General features: G+C 37.3%; 1 protein-coding gene across 13 annotated transcripts in view; it reads right to left on the reverse strand.

Moving 5' to 3' along the window:
- The window catches only part of PKP4 (plakophilin 4), a 222,853-nt gene that overhangs the window by 38,497 nt on the left and 165,441 nt on the right, over positions 1-18,915 (reverse strand). For 7 of the 13 annotated variants that reach the window (XM_069456298.1, XM_069497681.1, XM_069497930.1 and 4 more), the window contains exons 7-11: positions 16,839-17,391; positions 10,336-10,524; positions 7,895-8,114; positions 1,550-1,682; positions 234-447 (exon numbers count right to left, since the gene is read on the reverse strand). In XM_069456298.1, the coding sequence (XP_069312399.1) occupies positions 234-447; positions 1,550-1,682; positions 7,895-8,114; positions 10,336-10,524; positions 16,839-17,391 (1,309 nt within the window). The remainder of the gene's footprint in view (positions 1-233; positions 448-1,549; positions 1,683-7,894; positions 8,115-10,335; positions 10,525-16,838; positions 17,392-18,915) is intronic. The other 6 variants (XM_069497850.1, XM_069456382.1, XM_069497482.1 and 3 more) reach the window with 2 other exon arrangements.

Genomic DNA, 18,915 nt, shown 5'->3' on the forward strand with positions numbered 1-18,915 from the left:
TTAGGCATTAATAAGTACAGTAACTGATACTAATAGAGTTGACCCTGCAGCACTGCAAATGGTTTCTGAATCATTAGACTAAATTACACTCAGCCTTCACAGTTGTGAGCACTATCTATATATCATCGTCTATTACCTAGAACCTCCAACTCCTCCACAATGCCACTATCCAAGGTCATAGTCTAGATTGTTTTCAACATTTCCTCTAGGACAAGATCACATTCTATACCTACCTGTAACAAGCTCCCTCACTTCTGCATCAATAGATTTTCTCAAGAGTCGCAACAAGGCAGGTATCCCACCAACATTCTTCATTGCTATTTTATTTTCATCTGTAGACTTGCCGAAAACAAGGTTTCGAAGGGCACCACAAGCATTCTTCTGAACTTCCAAAACTCTGTGGTCCAAAAGGTCAACCAGATGCTTGATTCCCCCTAACCTACACACCTAGAATGAAAAATATTAGGTACCAGGCCTAAGTGACATGTGATGATTAATCAATCAGTGATCAAAGTCTGTTATGGAGAGATCATGGGAGGTGGGTTCCTACAGATCATTTTAAAGGCTACTGTTTATTCTAAATAACACATCTTTTATAATTCTAAGGACACTCTCCAAGACGAAACTCTTTTCCTGGATTCATGTCCATGTGCAGGCAGCACAGTCCTCCTCCAGCCCTCATGAACACCCACAGGGAATTGTGCTTTCACTCCAGGAGTGCTATGTGCAAATGCACAAACACAACAAAGCTTGGAGGCTTTGGAGGCTTGGAGACAATACAGGAAAGAACTTTTGACTGAAGTCATTTAGTTTCTAGAATTAGTTCTCTAGGCTACTCCTTAAATTTTCTTCCATTTGTGAATTCATTAATACATTATTTGACTGTTTCTGAGCTTTATTTATTGCATCCACTTTTAGGTCTGTAGCTGGTATGTTGTTTTGCATATTAAACTGATGAAAAACATTTCAGTTCTATGTGACATTGCAGGGAGGAAAAAGACCTAAAACATTAAAAGAGTCTGTATGTTATAGAACCCTCACCAATAACCAATAAATAACGTGCTATGTTTCTATAAATACCCCAAATCTTTAAAATCTGAAATAAAATATTCATATGTGCTCAGTATTAGTGATGGTTATAAATCCTCTGTGACTTCACTTTATTGTAGTTGGCATCAATCTTGACCAGAACCTCATAAAGTACACTAGTTCATGAGTTCAATGAATACTATTTACAATTTTTACCTAATAGATTTTTAAAAAATATTTTTAGGCTAAATGGATTTTTGCTTCATGTTTTATAAATAAGCTAACGAAGTAGACACAGGATTTGGAAATGCTGAAGGCACTCCAAGAAATATATTCCTCCTAGTTTTTCCTGAGAGATACTGAAATTCATAGTAAAGAAGTAAAAGAGTATTTGGTATCAAAATATCCCTTTAAAAAGGCCGCTGAATGACATCTGGTAATTTCTTAAACACATATAAGCATGTCGATGCTAAATGCAAAGGTACTGTCTTGCCCGAGTCCCAGGCACCATGTCCTGTACCTCCATCTTCACTTTGTTGTCACCGAAGCACAGGTGCTGCAGGTAGGCCGCCGCGTTCGCCTGCACGGACGGGAACTGGTGCTGCAGCATGTGAATGACTTCGGGTAACTCAGGATCACGCCAGGCAAACTCCCTACACAAGACAGACATGGCTTCAGAGAGGAAGGCCCATGTTATGCTAATACACCAAACAAAACAGTTGTTATAAGGAAAAAAACTCAGCTGAGACAAAAATTGAAAGCTATAAAAATATATACATGTGGATATTTTTTCCCCTGATGAACATATGCAGAGGCCCAGATGCTTATGATCTTAAAAGAAATCATGATGCACAGATGCATAGAAAAAGATTCCATGAACAAAGGAAATTCTTGATATGAGTAACTTTCCACTCTAGTGTTCCTCCTCCTGATCCTAATTTTGTCTTCCTATCTATATAAGAGATCTGCAGGTACAAGGCAAAGGTAAACAAGTGCTCTTTAGCTAAGAGAGATGTCATGCTTGAGGAGAGAGGAAGGGACGGTGGGACAGAGCTGGTGTCACCAAATATTGTGGGCCTGAGGATTCTTAAGAAACAATATTTAGGGTTGTTCTTGATTATATGGCTGAAACATACAAAATTTTAAAAAAAGAAAAATGTTTTACCAGTAATTTTATATCCAGAGAAAACAATTTTTGATATTTTCTAGTTTTAATATATATGTACATACATGCATACGTATTTGTAGGTGTATAATTTTTTCTCAGAAAACTGTATTGTTATCAAATAGCACTTGATAGTTCACAAACACCTATTCTGTGTTAGGCACTATCCTAGGTGCATATATAAATTCATTTATTCTCACAGCAACTTTATGGATTTGGAAGTTGAAGCAGAAATGCTTAATAACTGGTCACTCAGCTAGTACACAGCACAGCAACATCTGAACAGCAACATCTGGGCCCAGGCAGTCTGCCTTCAGAGTCTGTACCCTCAACTAGTATGCTATACCATTTTTTTGTAAAATGAGTACATAATCATACTATGTATATATACTTCTATAATTTGCTTTTTTCAGGTAACGTCAAAAAGTCAGATTTTTTTTTTTTTTTTAAAGAGACAGGATCTCACTCTGTCGCCCAGGCTGGAGTGCAGTAGCATGATCATTGCTCACTGCAACCTCAAACTCCTGGCCTCAAGTGATCCTCCAACCTCAGCTTCCTGAGTAGCTAAGACTACAGGTGCATACCACCTTATTCAGCTAATTTTCTTATTTTTCATTTATTTGTTTTTTTTATAGAGATGGAGTCTCACTTTGTTGCCCAGACTGCAACTGTCAGAGTTTTCTGATGTCATTTGATTGACTTACTGTTTGGAACCCTTGTTAAATGTAAATTTATGCTTATATGAAGATCAGCTTCCTAGAAGATGGCAAATATGCACTCTGATTATGGGATGAAATTAGCTATTTAATTGAATAATAAATGAATACTCAGTAAACCTTTAAAAATCACCTTCAAAATTAACAACCAAGTGGCACTCTGTTGCCCAGTTTTTAAAGCCCAGAGTCTCTCTTGGTCTGGGAAGGCTAGACCAGAGCAAAAGGGCATGTCATTACGTATCTGCACACACAAGTACATACCATCCATTCAAACAAATATTTAACGAGTCTTTACTATGCTACAGGTGCCAAGTAGGTGCTGGAGATACAAACATTGAATAAGACATGGATTTATGTACAGGGTCTTATATGCCAAGTTAAAAAGTTTAGTCAATCCCAATAACGTGAGGTATCATTTATTGAGTTTACCTGCATCAGGCATTATGTCAGGAGCTTTATATTCATTATCGCATTAACCTTTACTGCTGCCCATGAAGTAAGCACTATTAAATGACATTAGATACAGAGAAGGAACCCAGGATTAGTAACCAAGTGGTGGAAGTTAGTGAAACCCAGCTGGTCTATGTGTGTCCCCACACATAAGGAACAGAAAGCTGATGGAGGTCTTGAAGCAGGAGAGTGAGAGCATGCAAAATGGTCACATTTACCCAGAAGATAACTCTAGTGGCCAAGTAGAGAATGTACTGGAATCAGAACAGACTGGTGGCAAGAAGACTAACCACTATCCACATAAGAATCCACACAGTTACTCAAAACAAAGTAGAGCCATCTTTGATTTCTCTCTTTCCCTTATCTTCCTCATCTAATTCATCAGTAAGTTCTGTCAACTATCTCCAAAATATTCATTAATAATATACATCAAATCCATCCACTTTCTCCTTCTTGCCTAGACCACTGTAACAGTCTCCTCTATGTTCTCTCTGCTTCAGATACGACCCCCTCCCCCTAATCCATTCTTCGCACAGCAGCCAGATGACCTAAAACCTGAAGCCAGGGTTGAGATGGAGATTCTGGCTTGGGGGACAGGCTGGATGATAACATCATTAACAGACATTAAGAATACAGCAAATGCTGGGAGAAGTGGGATAACACAGCAGAAAAAACACAGGATTTAGAGTTAGATGGACTGGGTTTAAGTCTCAGGTCCTCCGATTACTATGTGACTTTGGAAACCAGTTAATTATTTGGAGATGCAGTTTGCCCATCTGTAAAATAGGAACAATAAAACTTTCATTTCTATCTTTTTTATAGGTTGGCTGTGATAATTAAATGTGATGATGTATATTAAAATACTTTATATAATTTGATGATACAGATGTTTTATTAATCTTCATCATCCCTGAGAAATGAGCTATTCTAAACAGAGGCATTCTCTGTAACAAATAGTTTTCCTTTTATGCACTGAAGCTGTGTTAACCATTTCTGATGAAAATCTGTCTAAAGTCTGTTATGTTGTAATCAACAGAGTGCAAGGGGTGGGATTTAATCTTTCTTTGATGACTCAGAATCATTACAAATACACGTTTGTCCTCTTTAAATGGCACAGTGATGGTCAAGATTTCCTGATATCCCTGGGTGCTGTGAGGGCCAGGTACAGAAATCATGGGGTCCAGATGAGCTGGGCAATTAGGCTAGCTTGGCTTCAGCTCCAACCTTGATTCAAGTTCAGCAGAAATTTACCCTGGAAAAATTGCTATAAATTTGTGGGCTGGCTGGATGGCTTCAATGCCTGCCAGGAGTTGCTTCATTAAAACCTAAGCCCAGACTTCTGTTTCCAGCCATGCCAGAATAACTGGTAGTGGATTTTGCCTTCCCGCCATAAACTACTGTAAAACTGAGCTAAATGTATAGGAAAACTGTTTTTAGGCCCTGGAAAACTGGCAGCACAAGAATGTAATTCCTGAGACGAGGGAAACACCCAAGGAGTCCCATATTCACTTGGTTTTCTGCCCAGGGGCACCTTCTGGACCATGATACAGGAAGCTGAGCCCAAGTACCACATGACAGACACCCAAGTCTACATGATAGACTTAGGTGATGCTACAGGTTTGCGTGTGGACTGCACACGGTTCTTAGCTGAACACCACACTGCGCATCTGTGGGCACACGTGCAGGTCTGGTGGAGAGTGGCTTCTGCGTGCCTGAGAGCTACAGGTACCAGGTGATGCTGGATTCTCAGCCCAGTCAGAGTGCAGACCTTGCTGAGCACCTTGGGAATTTAGTCAGAACTCCACAAAGGCCATGTCTTAGGAGTAAGGACCATGTTCTAGAGCCAAAACCAATCTGAAACAGACCTAACAGAGAAGAAAACAAATCTTGACAGGATCAAAAGGATCTGCCAGTAATATAGTTATCCACCACAACAGAACTCAGCACTCTAACAGGATGCAAGGCAATCCAGATTCCCTATAATGTATCATCTATAATAGTCATCAGAGAATTTAAAACGACTAGACATGAGAAGAAACATATGACTTACAAAGATGTAAAAAAGCAGCCAATAGAAACAGACCTGGAGACAAACCAGATATCGGAATTATCAGGAGTAATTTAAAATGGTTATTATAAATATGTTTAAAGACTTACAGAAAATGATGTACCTAATGAATGAATAGATGGGGAGATCTCATCAGAGACATTGAAACTATCAAAAAAGCCAAATTCAAGTATTTGAAATGAAAAATTATATTTGGATGGGCTTAACAATAGAGTGGAGTCTATAGGACAAAGAACACTAAATTTGAAGACATTGATAAAAAATATCCAATTAGAAGAACATGGAAAAAAGAAGATTAAAAAAAAAATAAACAGAGCTTCAGTAATCTTTGAAATAATAAAGTGATCTAATATGTTTAATTGGAGTCCCAGAAAGAGAAGGAGAGTTTGGAGCAGAAAAAAAATTTAAAGAAACAATGACTGAAAATCAACATACCAAGACTCTCAGTGAACCCCAAACACGTTAAATGCTAAGAAAACCACACTTACACCCATCAGAGTACAACTAAAAGCTAGAGAAAATGGAAAAACAGCTAGAAAGAAGATATATTGCATAACAGGAAGAATGATACAAGTAATGTTTATTTTCTCATTAGAAATAATAGAGATCTAAAGACAATGAATGACATCTTTTAAAGTACTGAAAGAAAACAAAATCCACACCTGTAAATTCTGAATTTTATATCTAGCAAAAATATCCTTTAAAAATAAGTGAAATAAAAATATTTTCAGACTGCAAAGGCAATAGAAGAAAATTTTTTCAGGTAAACTAAAGCTGAGAGAATTTGTTGCAAGCAGACATTCAATACAAGAAAGTCTAAAGGAAATTCTTTAGGCTAAAGGGAAATGAGTTGAGATGGAAACGTGAATTGGAAATTTCAAATTTCCAAGTTTCAAATTCACCTGAATTCTGGTTGCAGCTAGAATAAATGCAGGTACCATGATAAGGTAATCATTTATTCATCTTATGAAATGCATTATCAGTAAAGTTTCACATAATCAAAGCTAGCCATAACAGTTTTATACATTAGACTATGAAATTATCATACTATAAATAGCTGAAGTATATTATCATACATGAAATTCCTGTTTATAGTGAATCAACTCAGAGGTCAAAACTGAAGTCTTCAGAGACACATATTAAACTCAAGACTCTAATAACAACACCTCCCTGCTTTTCTAGGTAGCTATTATTTTCTCTATAGGCCTAGCCAAGGTATGGTCTCAATTACCTACAATTCAAAACCCTTCTGAGAATTTCTGCATCCATTTGGGTGCCTTAATCTTTTGTCATTTTCAGGATTTAAAAAAACAAAATCAATGAGAATATTTTTGATAATTATATTGGAGGTGCTATTAGATAAATTATTTTTAAAAATCCTTAAAATGACAAAAAGATGGCAAACCAGGAATAGCAGAACCAAATTTTAACATATGTATCAACTTTAAAGAATTTTAGGCATAAAAATGAATAGGTGAAGTGGTTTTAGTGAAGTAGTGGACTTTCCATCCAACTCTAAAGTACCTTTAGTTATTTTGTTTTAAAGACCTAACTCTCACTCATCATTTTAATTCACATTCATTAGAATAAGTTGGTAGGAGGCTAAAAATGAATTAATAATTATAACAATTTTCCAGTGAAGCAACTATTTGTGGGCGAAGAGTGAATGAAATCTTGCATACATGCCTTAAAATAACACTACAGCTGCTTAAAATTTAGCAACAATTTTACCCTTTCAAAATAAAACTAAAAATTCTTTTAGTTTCAAAGTATCCTTATTTCCCAAATATTCTAAATGATGTTCATTAAAGACAAAGCTAATTTTTCAAAATCAATCAAGTATTAAATGACTTACACTTATCTTAATAAAAAATGTTGTCTACAGGACCAAACAAAATTAGTAAGAGGAAACATCTATTATTTGCCAAATATGTTTTTGCTTATGAGATACGAGAATTTCTTGTAAACCATTTTCTCCTAAATGTCAGAAAGCTTTTCAAAGCACCTGGTTAATAAAAGCTCTATGTCATGTTGACCAATAATCCAAAATGTATACAACACTGCTCTTTCCCACTTTAGAACAATAATACACATTTTCAGAAGCTCTTATCCAAGAAGTCAGTCAGGATAAAAGAAAAAGGGTAAAATGATCCTTCAAAGTCCTTTGTTCAAATCTAAGAGGCTATCCCAGATAGTTGCCTTGGTGAAGTATTTCAATGGTGAATGCTACAAATATTCCCACAGATCTGTGCATTCTCTAACTTATTATTAAAGCAAGGAAAGAAGAAATCTATCTTTAAAATGAAATTAACCTCAATGACCTACATAGTTGGAATACAACTGGAAGTCTTAGATAAGCAATTACTGAGACTGTAATAGACTTGGCAATTAAAAAAAGTCAGAATGGAGGAAATGTTTGAGTCCTGTAACACTACAGCATTCTGGAGACTCCTAACTGGTACGTGCCTGGGGTCTTTCTGAATGCTGTCTATTGACGGAGATCTTGTGGTACCATCATCAGCCGGTGCTGCATGCTGAAGCCTGTTATAATTGCACTCCTGAACTCGGTATTGTATTGGCCTGTAGGGCTCCGCGTAGGTAGCTGTTGTGTTCAGAGCATAATTATTTCTTTGGTATGTAAGGGTACTGCGTTGGCTGGACGTCCTTTGTAGATTTCCAATACCTACTAGAAAGTCAACATTTTGAAAAAGATTAGTATGCTCTCCATGAGATCACTCCCTTTTAAAAGGTAAAATATTTTTAACTTTAAGGACCATAGTTTTTGGCAATTATACAAATTGCTTACTTTTAGATTTTTCAAATCTAGCTCATGAGCGCTAAAAAATGGTAACTAAGTTTTTAATATACACAAATAATATTTTGTCAATTCTTTAGCAAGAAAGAATAAAAGTAAAATTGTAAATCTGCTTATATAATAGGTCTTCATATGTTCACTAAGATTCATAATTTAAAATTCCAAGAGAAATATAAGAAAAGAATTAAACCAATCTTAGAGATAAATAATAAAACAGAAAAAATTCATAATTTCATTTTTAGTGATAAAAACAAAATATTTATTCAACTTTGTAAATAACTGAAACCATCAAAATTTTAAAACTTAGTGTACACAGGTTACTTATTTTCTTATATAGTAGTCTTCTCTTATCTGGGGTTTTGCTTTCCATGGTTTCAGTTACTCATGGTCAACTGTGGTCCAAAAATATCAAATGGAAAATTTCAGAAATACGCAATTCATAAGTTTTAAACTACACACTGTTCTGAGTAGCATGATGAAATTCGGTGCATATAGCTCCATTCCTACTGGGATGTGAATCATCCCTCTGTCTAGCGTATCCACACTATATAGATCTACTCACCTGTTAGTCACATAGTAGACATGTTGGCTACCAGACTGACTGTCGTGGTATCATGGTGCTTGTTTTGAAGTAACCTTTATTTTATTTAATTGTTCTGTTTTATTATTAGTTATTGTTATTGATCTCTTACTGTGCCTAATTTATAAATTAAACTTTATCTCAGGTATGAATATATAGGAAAAAGTATAGTATACGTAAGGGCTCGGTACTATCTGTAGTTTCAGTCATCCACTGGGGTCTTGGAACATACCCACACAGATAAAGAAGGACCACCACACATCTTATTTCTAGACCTGTGGATCTTGATAACATTGGATAATCGACTTCACAAGAGAGAAAGAAGATTAATATATCAAACTGTTCTATAGCTACTCCCATAAATTACTGCATGATAATACATATAAAGGTACTATACACTGTATTTAACATTTCTCTACTAATTATAGCAGTTCTCTCTCCAATGACTATATACATATTCTTCATGACTGTATACATATTCTTCATGCATTTATAAAGATTTATAAAGATTTTAACATTCCCTATTTCTTAATCCTATTAAAGGAATTCCTCAGTTTACAGACATAAGAACAAGTGAAATACTTCTTCACTAATGTAAAAATTAGTGCATTCTATTAGAAAAGAAATCCCTCGATAAACCAAACTGAGTTTCTGGCAAAGAACCCACCCAAATACAGCCTTCCTCCTCCTGATGTTCTGGGAAATATGTCTCCCAGAGCTATGCCTTTGAGGGGTTATCTTTGCAACCTGGAGTTCACTTGTGGGCATGTTAATAAATCTGTAATACTTCTTCTTTTTTTTTTTTTTTAAAAAAAAGAAGCTGCTTCTTGAGACTCCACGAGCCACCCCTGCAGCATGACCTGGCAGCTCACGGCACTGTGGGCTGCAGCCTCTGCTCTCTCTGCTGTCACGGTGTGGCATAAACGTGAGGGCTGTGGGTACAAGGGGTGATGCCCCAGCTCCCTGATTTTATAAATGACGCTAATGCAGCCTGTCCCAGTTTGAGTCCATCACAAGGGATATCTGTGGCATGTTCCATGTTTAAGTATTCAGAGGAAGTTCAACACCTAAGAAAGGGTAATACCAAATACACTTGAGATCCATACAAGCTAAATCAATGACAGCCAAGTAACTCATGTATGGATTTTCTCCAAAAACTTGTTCAGCAACAAAAATTACAAAGAAATTTTCCAACAAAGGGTTTCCTTTCTATATCGAGTATGCTTCAAACCAGAGGGGAGTTAGATTTATAGTTTTACAAACTTATTCCTGAATTAACAGTACAATCACTATGTTCATTGATTAGATTGTGCTAAGGTAAAAATATATTACCTATAAATAGGTACTAAATGAACTTCCACTTTACTGCTTATTGATCTGCTGTCAAGCTGCTTATCTGACAACCAAATCAGCAACATGATTTCTTTCTAACAGGGAACCCAATCTCAATAAAATGTTTCCACCGTCAGGCCTATGAAATAGGGAAATCAGCTAAACAGAGCTGATGCCCACCTGAGCCTGTGCGATACAACGCCGTCTGCGACCCTTGGAGCTCCACAGTGCCATGGTTTGGGCTGCGGTACACTGGGCTGTAGTAGGTCCTCCCCTCATATATAGGAGTGATGTGCAAGTCTGGAGACACAGTTGAACGAAGGTCTGGCCCAAGCTGACTGTGCTGACTAGCATAGGAACTCCGTAAGCCTAGAGGCAGGAAAATGACATCACTACGAATTGAGAAAATCACGGTGAGGTTATAAACATAAATCCTAACCAACAGGACTACGCGTTAAGTCTAAACACCAAAACCAGTAAGTTTTACAAAAGAGGGATGCCAGGTGTGAAAAGGACTCCATATACACTTTTGAAATAAAACTTTCTCTTGCCGGTAAGATAAAAGTAAATTTTCTAACAAAAATAACAACAAATTATTAAATGGTTTGAAACACTGAAATTCATTCCCAATTGTAAGGTATTTTACGATGGTGACCAAATAAAGAATGCTTTTTTCTATTATTCTTTGGTTCACACCATTCTCTCCTTGCCCTCAGACCTGCCAGTCACACTAAGTGCACCATCAGGTCTCTGCAGGGAGGGCCCACCATCTCATGCCTCTTTAAATCCCAACACCTAAGACAACGCCTACATCATGTACTTGGTAAAGGCTAATGCTTAAGAGTGGTTTGGAAATACATCTCTCTATTAGTTCACATGTAATTTTTACAGAAAAACACTGAAAATTTTATACTACAAAATTTGGGATAGTAACAGTGAATTAATAACGCTTATTAAATATTATGAAATACAATTTTACTATTTATTGCCATATTTTTCCTTTCTTTAAAAGAAAAAAAGAAATCCCAAAACTCTTGTTTTTTATAGGAACTCACATACCAGATTCTTGTTTACCTTCTTTCTAGTATAAAGGAAAAGTACAAAGTTAGTAGGACATGAACATTAAAATATTAAAAATATTTTTACACAAATTATACACACAGGACTTTCATGATAAAAAGGTAGATTTCAAATCCAAATATTTTCTTAAAAAGAGTGAATTAGTACATTCTACTCTATGATGCTCAAAGTTTGTGATTTTTTATCACTGGTAAGTAAAATTTGTCACTTGGTAAGAATACCAACTAAAGTTACATTCCCAATATGAGCAAGAAAAAGCACGAACATATCACATCGGTCAGCACATATTTGCTTTATAAAAATAGCAATTAATTAACATAATAACTAATTATAAAAAGATAGGATCAGAGCCATCCTGTTAGCTCAGTTTATCAAATCACAACTAAATGCAAATGGGCCTGAATATGAGTAATAATTATATGTTGCTCAGTGAGGAGTGGCAAGAAAGTTAGTAAATATATAAAGCTTCTAAAGTGAATGATTATTACCTACCCTGAACAGCAATGTGACATGGAAAGAAACTAAATGAACCAACATGAGTTTCAGCTACTGGCTCCCCACTTGCTAAAATGAAGATCTCAGGTTTATACAATCTTATAACCGGGAGATAATACAGACAAACTTTCTCATTTCAAAACCAAAGAAACTGAGAGACCAAAAGAAAACGTGATTCAACCCCATCGGAGAGCTACTTTGTGGTAGGGCTGAGAGGAGACCACAAGTCAGTGCTCTGCCGTTCCACACTCAACAATGGACACAGCTATACCTCAAGAATCAACGACATGGGATGTGAGAAATCAAACTCGGGGAGCTCCACAAACATCAAGTTAGCCCACCAGGGAAGGGTCTTATCTCTAAAGATGGTACCATGATTGCTATTGTAAAATTCTCTTGAGGATTTCACCTTTTATTCACTGGCAGAATTCTCATTATTATTATTATTATTTTTTTTTTTAGCAGAGTCTAGGCTCTCTCTTTTAATGGAGCCCATGAGTATCTTGAACAGAAGTATAAGCATTGTTTTTTTTAGTGGTGGCATAAAGTGAGAAGGTGAAGGTACCTAGTTTTCCATAACCTTATCAATACGAGGTGCTAGTGTAACACTCAATATATTGAGTAAAAAACATTCTTGACTCAGTGTGAGACTCTGAAGATCATTCACACTTGGGCAAAGGCCAGCCCGATGTCGGCCATGACCCTGTGCTCCCAGCATCCCACTGTGATGTGAAGTAAGACAAAGCATTCCTCAGCACTACCAGAATGTTATATTCTCACTCTGTAAGGATCTGGCTGGATCCTTCACTGGAATTCATGCAACATGAGAACTTTTGTAAACACTGACTATGATTACAAGGTAATAAAATGAGTTCTTTACCATTTAAAACTATGAAAAGTAACCAGCAGATACTACCTTATTATGGGATTATAAAAGTATTATATGTGACACACTGTAATGGAAAATAAAAGGCTTAGAACTGCAGTGTAATGTAGCACTTTCTTGATATTACAAATCACTTTGAATAATATAACAATGACTGTCACTGTTTTCGTTTACCTGCTCATGCTTTAAAAAAAAAAACACATGTAAACAGTCCTGCAGATTAGCATTTAAAAAATTACAGTACATAGCCTCTTTAGATTAAGTAAAACAAATATGCATAGAAACCCCACTATAACGTAACATTGTTGAAACTGGAATACAAGTAATAAGGCTCCACAATTGGTATTAGAAGTAATTTTTCCAGAAGCATTTCCACAGATTAATTTTTAATAACTTTACCTCTCCCTCCAGATAATGGAACACACTGATACTCCACAATATTATTTGCTCAACCAATAATTTCTATTTGCAATTGCACAAATACATATTATTAATAGTTTACCTATTACAGTGATATATTCCATGCAATTCAAAACCTTTATATTTAAGACATTAGAAATAAATTTATCTTTCAAACATTGACTCCTTATCTAATCAAAACATTTCTTGACATTCTATGATTATACGGAAATGAGTATTTTAGAGTATATATTTTTTTTGTGGCAGGAATTACATTTGTACATACATGGTATCATTATTTAAATTATGATCAGCAAATATACAAGTCCCTGAATATATAACAAAATATTGCTTTAGGTGTATCAATTAGCAGGCTATTAACCCATTGAAATCAAGAACAATAGCAAATACAATGACTGGTACATCATTTTCCAAAGTTAGAATAAAAGAAAGGAATTCACAAATTAGGATCCACTTTCACAATAAATGGGCAGGCAGATGACAGCAAAGCTTCCCTACAACGATTTAAAGAAACCCTTTAGGCCGAGCGCGGTGGTTCACGCCTGTAATCCTAGCACTCTGGGAGGCCGAGATGAGAGGATCTCTCGAGGTCAGGAGTTCAAGACCAGCCTGAGCAAGAGTGAGACCCCGTCTCTACTAAAAAATAGAAAGAAATTATCTGGACAACTAAAAATATATATATAAAAAAAATTAGCCGGGCATGGTGGCGCATGCCTGTAGTCCCAGCTATTCGGGAGGCTGAGGCAGAAGGATTGCTTAAGCCCAGGAGTCTGAGGTTGCTGTGAGCTAGGTTGATGCCACGGCACTCACTCTAGCCCAGGCAACAAATGGAGACTCTGTCTTAAAAAAAAAAAAAAAAAAGGAAAGAAACACTTTGCTTCTTTAGAAGACTGCAGTATTTCTAGAAAATAAAAAGCCAGGGAGAGGCTAGGTCTTTACATATATAAAATTTTTCTCCCCTCCTGAAACATAAAGTCTAATCTTATCTGCACTGTCAGAGAAACAAGCTTTTTTTTTTTTTCCCCCCACCCAACCCCGATCGAGAAACAAGCTTTTTAAACAAAAGGTTATGAGCCCTCTCAGGGCTAAACATGGAGACAGTAATTTACGTGCTGCCTTCATTCCCTGGGTGTCCACTTCATTCTCCTACAAGCCCAGGTCTCTGCATAGCTGTTCTGCCCAACACATGGGGGGAATACAATACATAAGTCCTCAGAGCTATTAACTTTTTAAGATTTCCTCAGAAGGCAGGATTTCATACATGATTTCTCCATCACTTTGCTGCATACTTTCCATATATTCTAGAAAATACCTAAGCCAGGTCCTCTAATGGGTGAATGAGAAGGATGTGGATTCTTCACTAGGGATTTCTTTGAGCTCAAAATCCAGTTCAATATAAATTCTTTGTGCAAAATTATTCAATTAGAAAAATCTCCAAAGAAGCCATAAAAAATGTTAATTTTACTATACAAAAATATTAAAAATTTTTGTCAGTAACCCCTAAAACAAAATAAAAAGATAAATGACAAAATGGAAAAAATACTTGAGAAGTATATTACCAGGGGCTAATTTATCTCAAGTATACAACGCTTTTACAAATGACAAAAATAGACAAAAGACCTGAACCTGTGGCTAAAAAAGAAATAAAACGTCTAATACACATGCATATGAAATCTTCAACCTCAGTCATAACTCAATAAGGGCCATTAAAACAATCAGGTATAGCTTTTACCTACCAGATTGCCAAAGAAGAAAAACTTGCAATATACAGTCCTGATAAAAGTGTAGGGAAACAGGCACACTCTTAAATTATTGGCAGAAACATAGTCTGTGTAACCTCCTTGAGGCAATTCAATAATATCCCTCAAAGCAAATATAAACATATATGGCTGGGTGCAGTGGCTCACGCCTGTGATCCTAGCACTTTGGGAGGCCAAGGCAGGATTGCTTGAGGCCAGGAGTTCAAGGTCAGCCTGAGCAAGAGCAAGACCCTGTCTCTACGAAATATAAAAAAATTAGCTGGGCGTGATGGCATGTGCTGGTAGTCTCAGCTACTCTGGAGGCTGAGGCAGGAGGATCGCTTGAGCCCAGGAGTTGAAGCTGCAGTGAGCTATGATGACACCACTGCACCCAAACCCCAATAAAGCAAGACCCTATCTCCAAAAAAAAGAAAAAAAAAAACCCATAGATTTTGATTTGGCAATTTTACTTTAAGAAACAGAACCCATAATTATCCTAGTACCTAAGTGAAATATGCAGAAAGAAAAATGTGTATTGCATCATATCTTATAGCTAAAAATGTCAAACAACCTAAATGTTCATAATAGGAAAATGATTAAATATATGTATTTAATATAAAAAGGAGTCCTATACATTTATTAAGAAAGAATAAGGCCGGGCGCGGTGGCTCACGCCTGTAATCCTAGCACTCTGGGAGGCCGAGGTGGGCGGATTGTTTGAGCTCAGGAGTTCGAGACCAGCCTGAGCAAGAGCGAGATCCCATCTCTACTAAAAATAGAAAGAAATTATATGGACAGCTAAAAATATATATAGAAAAAATTAGCCGGGCATGGTGGTGCATGCCTGTAGTCCCAGCTACTCGGGAGGCTGAGACAGGAGGATCGCTTGAGCTCAGGAGTTTGAGGTTGCTGTGAGCTAGGCTGACGCCACGGCACTCACTCTAGCCTGGGCAACAGAGTGAGACTCTGTCTCAAAAAAAAAAAAAAAGAAAGAATAAGGTAGAGTTCTTAGACATATTAAGTGAAAAGAATAATTTATGGAAGATACATATGATAGAATCTCATCACTATAAAAGAAAATCGTGTGTGCACACTTGTATGTAATATATCTACTCATGTATGCAAATAAACATTCCAGAAGGATACATAAACTGGTGATGGGACTGGGTGAGGATAAAAGAGAAGCTTGAGACTTTCACTTCTGATTTCATATTTTCCTGTATAATTTTTACTACTCTATATGTTACTTTTAAAATATAATTTAAAAACACTAATTAAAGATAAATTTCGGGGGGAAAGGCGGTAGATGGGCAACGTATGTAACCTGCAATTCTGTATCCCCCATAACAATAAGATGAAATAAAAAAAAAATAAAATAAAAATAAAAAAAATAAAAAAAATAAAGATAAATTTCATTTTACTAAAAAGTACAAAGTCTTTACACTATGCGGGGAACCCTCCATGAAAAACCCTGAAGGTAACAGCTATAATATCAGGGATCTCGTGTCTTTCTGATTTAATCCAAGTGGCATTTAAAGGTAATTCATAAGAGCTTTGTTCAATTTGCATTGGGCTGCCAAAATCAAGGCAGTAGGGGGTCAAATTCATGTTCTAGTCTATACTACCAAAGCATTTCTAAAGAAAAAAATTTATATATTTAAATAGATATTCTGATACCACTTTTAACATAACATACGTATGGATGTGTGGGGTAGGCCTGGCTGGTGAAAAATCTTTCATTACCACACACACAAAAAAAATAAATAAATAGCTTAGAATGCCAACCAATTCATCTTGAATGCAAAAGAGTATATTTTAAGCCCTAATATTTTGAGGGGGAAAAATGTATCCATTGCAAAAGAGTTCTGCTGATATAAATGTACATAATTTCACACGTTAATAATCACAGAGCCTGAAAGATGAGTTAACCTGAAGTTGCTAATGTAAATTTTGAGATAAAAACATGAGCTTTTTTCACGTTATCATGCTTTGTTTCAGCTACAGTGGCATGAAAGATTTCCTCACTGGGCTTTATGTAGCGCGGTCGGTCACCTTGTACTCACCTGTCAGGCTGTCTGGCCGAGGTGGAACCATCCTCTCGTAAATGTCATACTGCTGCTGTCCGAATTGCTCCATGTCATGAACAGTCCTTTGCAGCGAGGGTCCCAGATGCTGTGGTACAGCGGTCATCCCTGAGCGTTTGGGGGACGACGACCCCACCTGGCCTTGGGATGATGGGGAAGCTACCCGAGTCTGTGCATCCGTCAGGGTCAGCGGGGACCCCACTCTGGCGGTGGTTGGGTACTGAGGGGTTGGTCCGTTGGGATTGGAGGTCTGCCGGGAGGTGACCGACCCAATCCGCCGTATAGCTGTTGGGGAGGCGGGTCTCTGTGAGTACGGAGAGGCTGCCCGCTGGGCAGGTAACGTGGTGGAGGAATATGCGCTGGGGTTCAGAGGCCGGGGATCAGTCACTGACGGAGAGCCGAATCCACTACCCAGAGAAGTTCTCAGCGACCCCCGTGAAGGAGACACGCCTGTGCTGATAACATAAGAAGGAGACTGTGCTCTAGATGGAACTGAACTAACTCTTCTCATGGCCCGATTGGCTACTGATGGCTGATGAAAGGGGGGAAAAAAGAGAATGGGTTTATACAGGGTTTTGTGTTCACTGCATTACCAAACAAACAAACAAACAAAAAACCCCTCCAAAAACAAGAAAACACATAGCTCACTACAGACTGTGAATTCACTATTTATTTTAGGCATTTACGTTTCCTTGTCGTTTTATGCTTTAGAGCCAGACCTTATTTTTCCTCATGGTGATTTTCTTGTTTTACATTTTTTTTTTTGGTGGTTTAATCTGAACACTAAAATCAACCAGTAAAAAGAGACTGAAGACATTTAATATTCCTTTTTTTGTCTCTGCATTTTTTACCCTTTTGCCTATGCATTTTTCAAAAGACATAAAAAGTTTTATTTCAAGTGCTACAAATAACTCATGAGTGTGAAGGGTCACTAGAACAAAGTACTTACTTCATTCCCTGAGAGTCAAAGTTTGGCCAAGGTAACGCATTTATGTAAAACAAACAAACAAACAAATTTGAATACATCAGTCTAAGTGTAGCTGGAGGAGTATTTATAATTGTTTTGTCTTTACTCTTTCATGGGTCAAGACTGGGTCCAGTGTTCTCCCTGTAAGTTTACTGCAAGGACAGCTTGGCTGCATAGGTGCTCTCGTCAAATTTATCTGTCTCTTTAGATCAAGTGTGGCTTCTATATACTTCAGCCATTTCTTTTTACCTCCTCTGATCTATGAGCTCTTGGATTTATCTGGTGGATTTAAAGAGATGCAAATAAAGGCACCCCAAAAGTCTGTTCCAGCAGGAAGAGTGCACAAGTCTCTGTTGGGTTTTTGGCCTAGCCAGCTGGAAAAGACTGGCATGGAAAAGGAACATTTTTGCCATGGCTGATTCTACTATAAATCTATGATTCCTGCTAACATGGTAGGTGTCAGATACCTTTCTTGATGCTGTCCAACAATGAAAAAGAATGAGAGTTGGACCAGAAAAGTGACTTTAGGGGAATAGGTATGGGGAAAAGGAAAGCAGGCTGAGAAATAAAAACAGACATTAGAGCTGGGCGCAGTGGCAAACATCTGTAGTCCCAGCCACTCAGAAGGCTGAGGCCAAGTGCGGCCTGGGCAACACAGTGAGACCTCATCTCAAAACAAAACAAAAAAATCACATTGGGGCCCTGCATTACAAGCCCAGGACCAGGACCAGGCTGCTCTGTTATCTCCTTCATGGTTGCTAGAGTCCAGCTGCCATTAGCACCCAGCCACTTTTAGTTAGGGCAGTAAGAGGAGAAGAAGGGATCAGATAAGCACTTTGTACACCCTTAGATGTCATGAGAGGAGTGTGCTTTGCCTCCAGGTGTCACAGCAACTGGGCTGGCTGGAATACCTGTTCTGAGACCTCAAGTGTGCCCAAGTTCAACAATTTTGGGAGGGTAATAGCTGTGGAAAGGAGAAGATGGGGGGAGGGAAGAGGATGGTAAATAAACAATGAGACAAGAAAAATGGGGTTTAAAATTTAGTAGATAGTTGGAAAATTAAAATGTGTGGTTGGGAGATAATAGTGC

Source organism: Eulemur rufifrons, chromosome 1 (genome assembly GCF_041146395.1).
Source record: "Eulemur rufifrons isolate Redbay chromosome 1, OSU_ERuf_1, whole genome shotgun sequence".
Classification (NCBI taxonomy): Eukaryota; Metazoa; Chordata; class Mammalia; order Primates; family Lemuridae; genus Eulemur; species Eulemur rufifrons.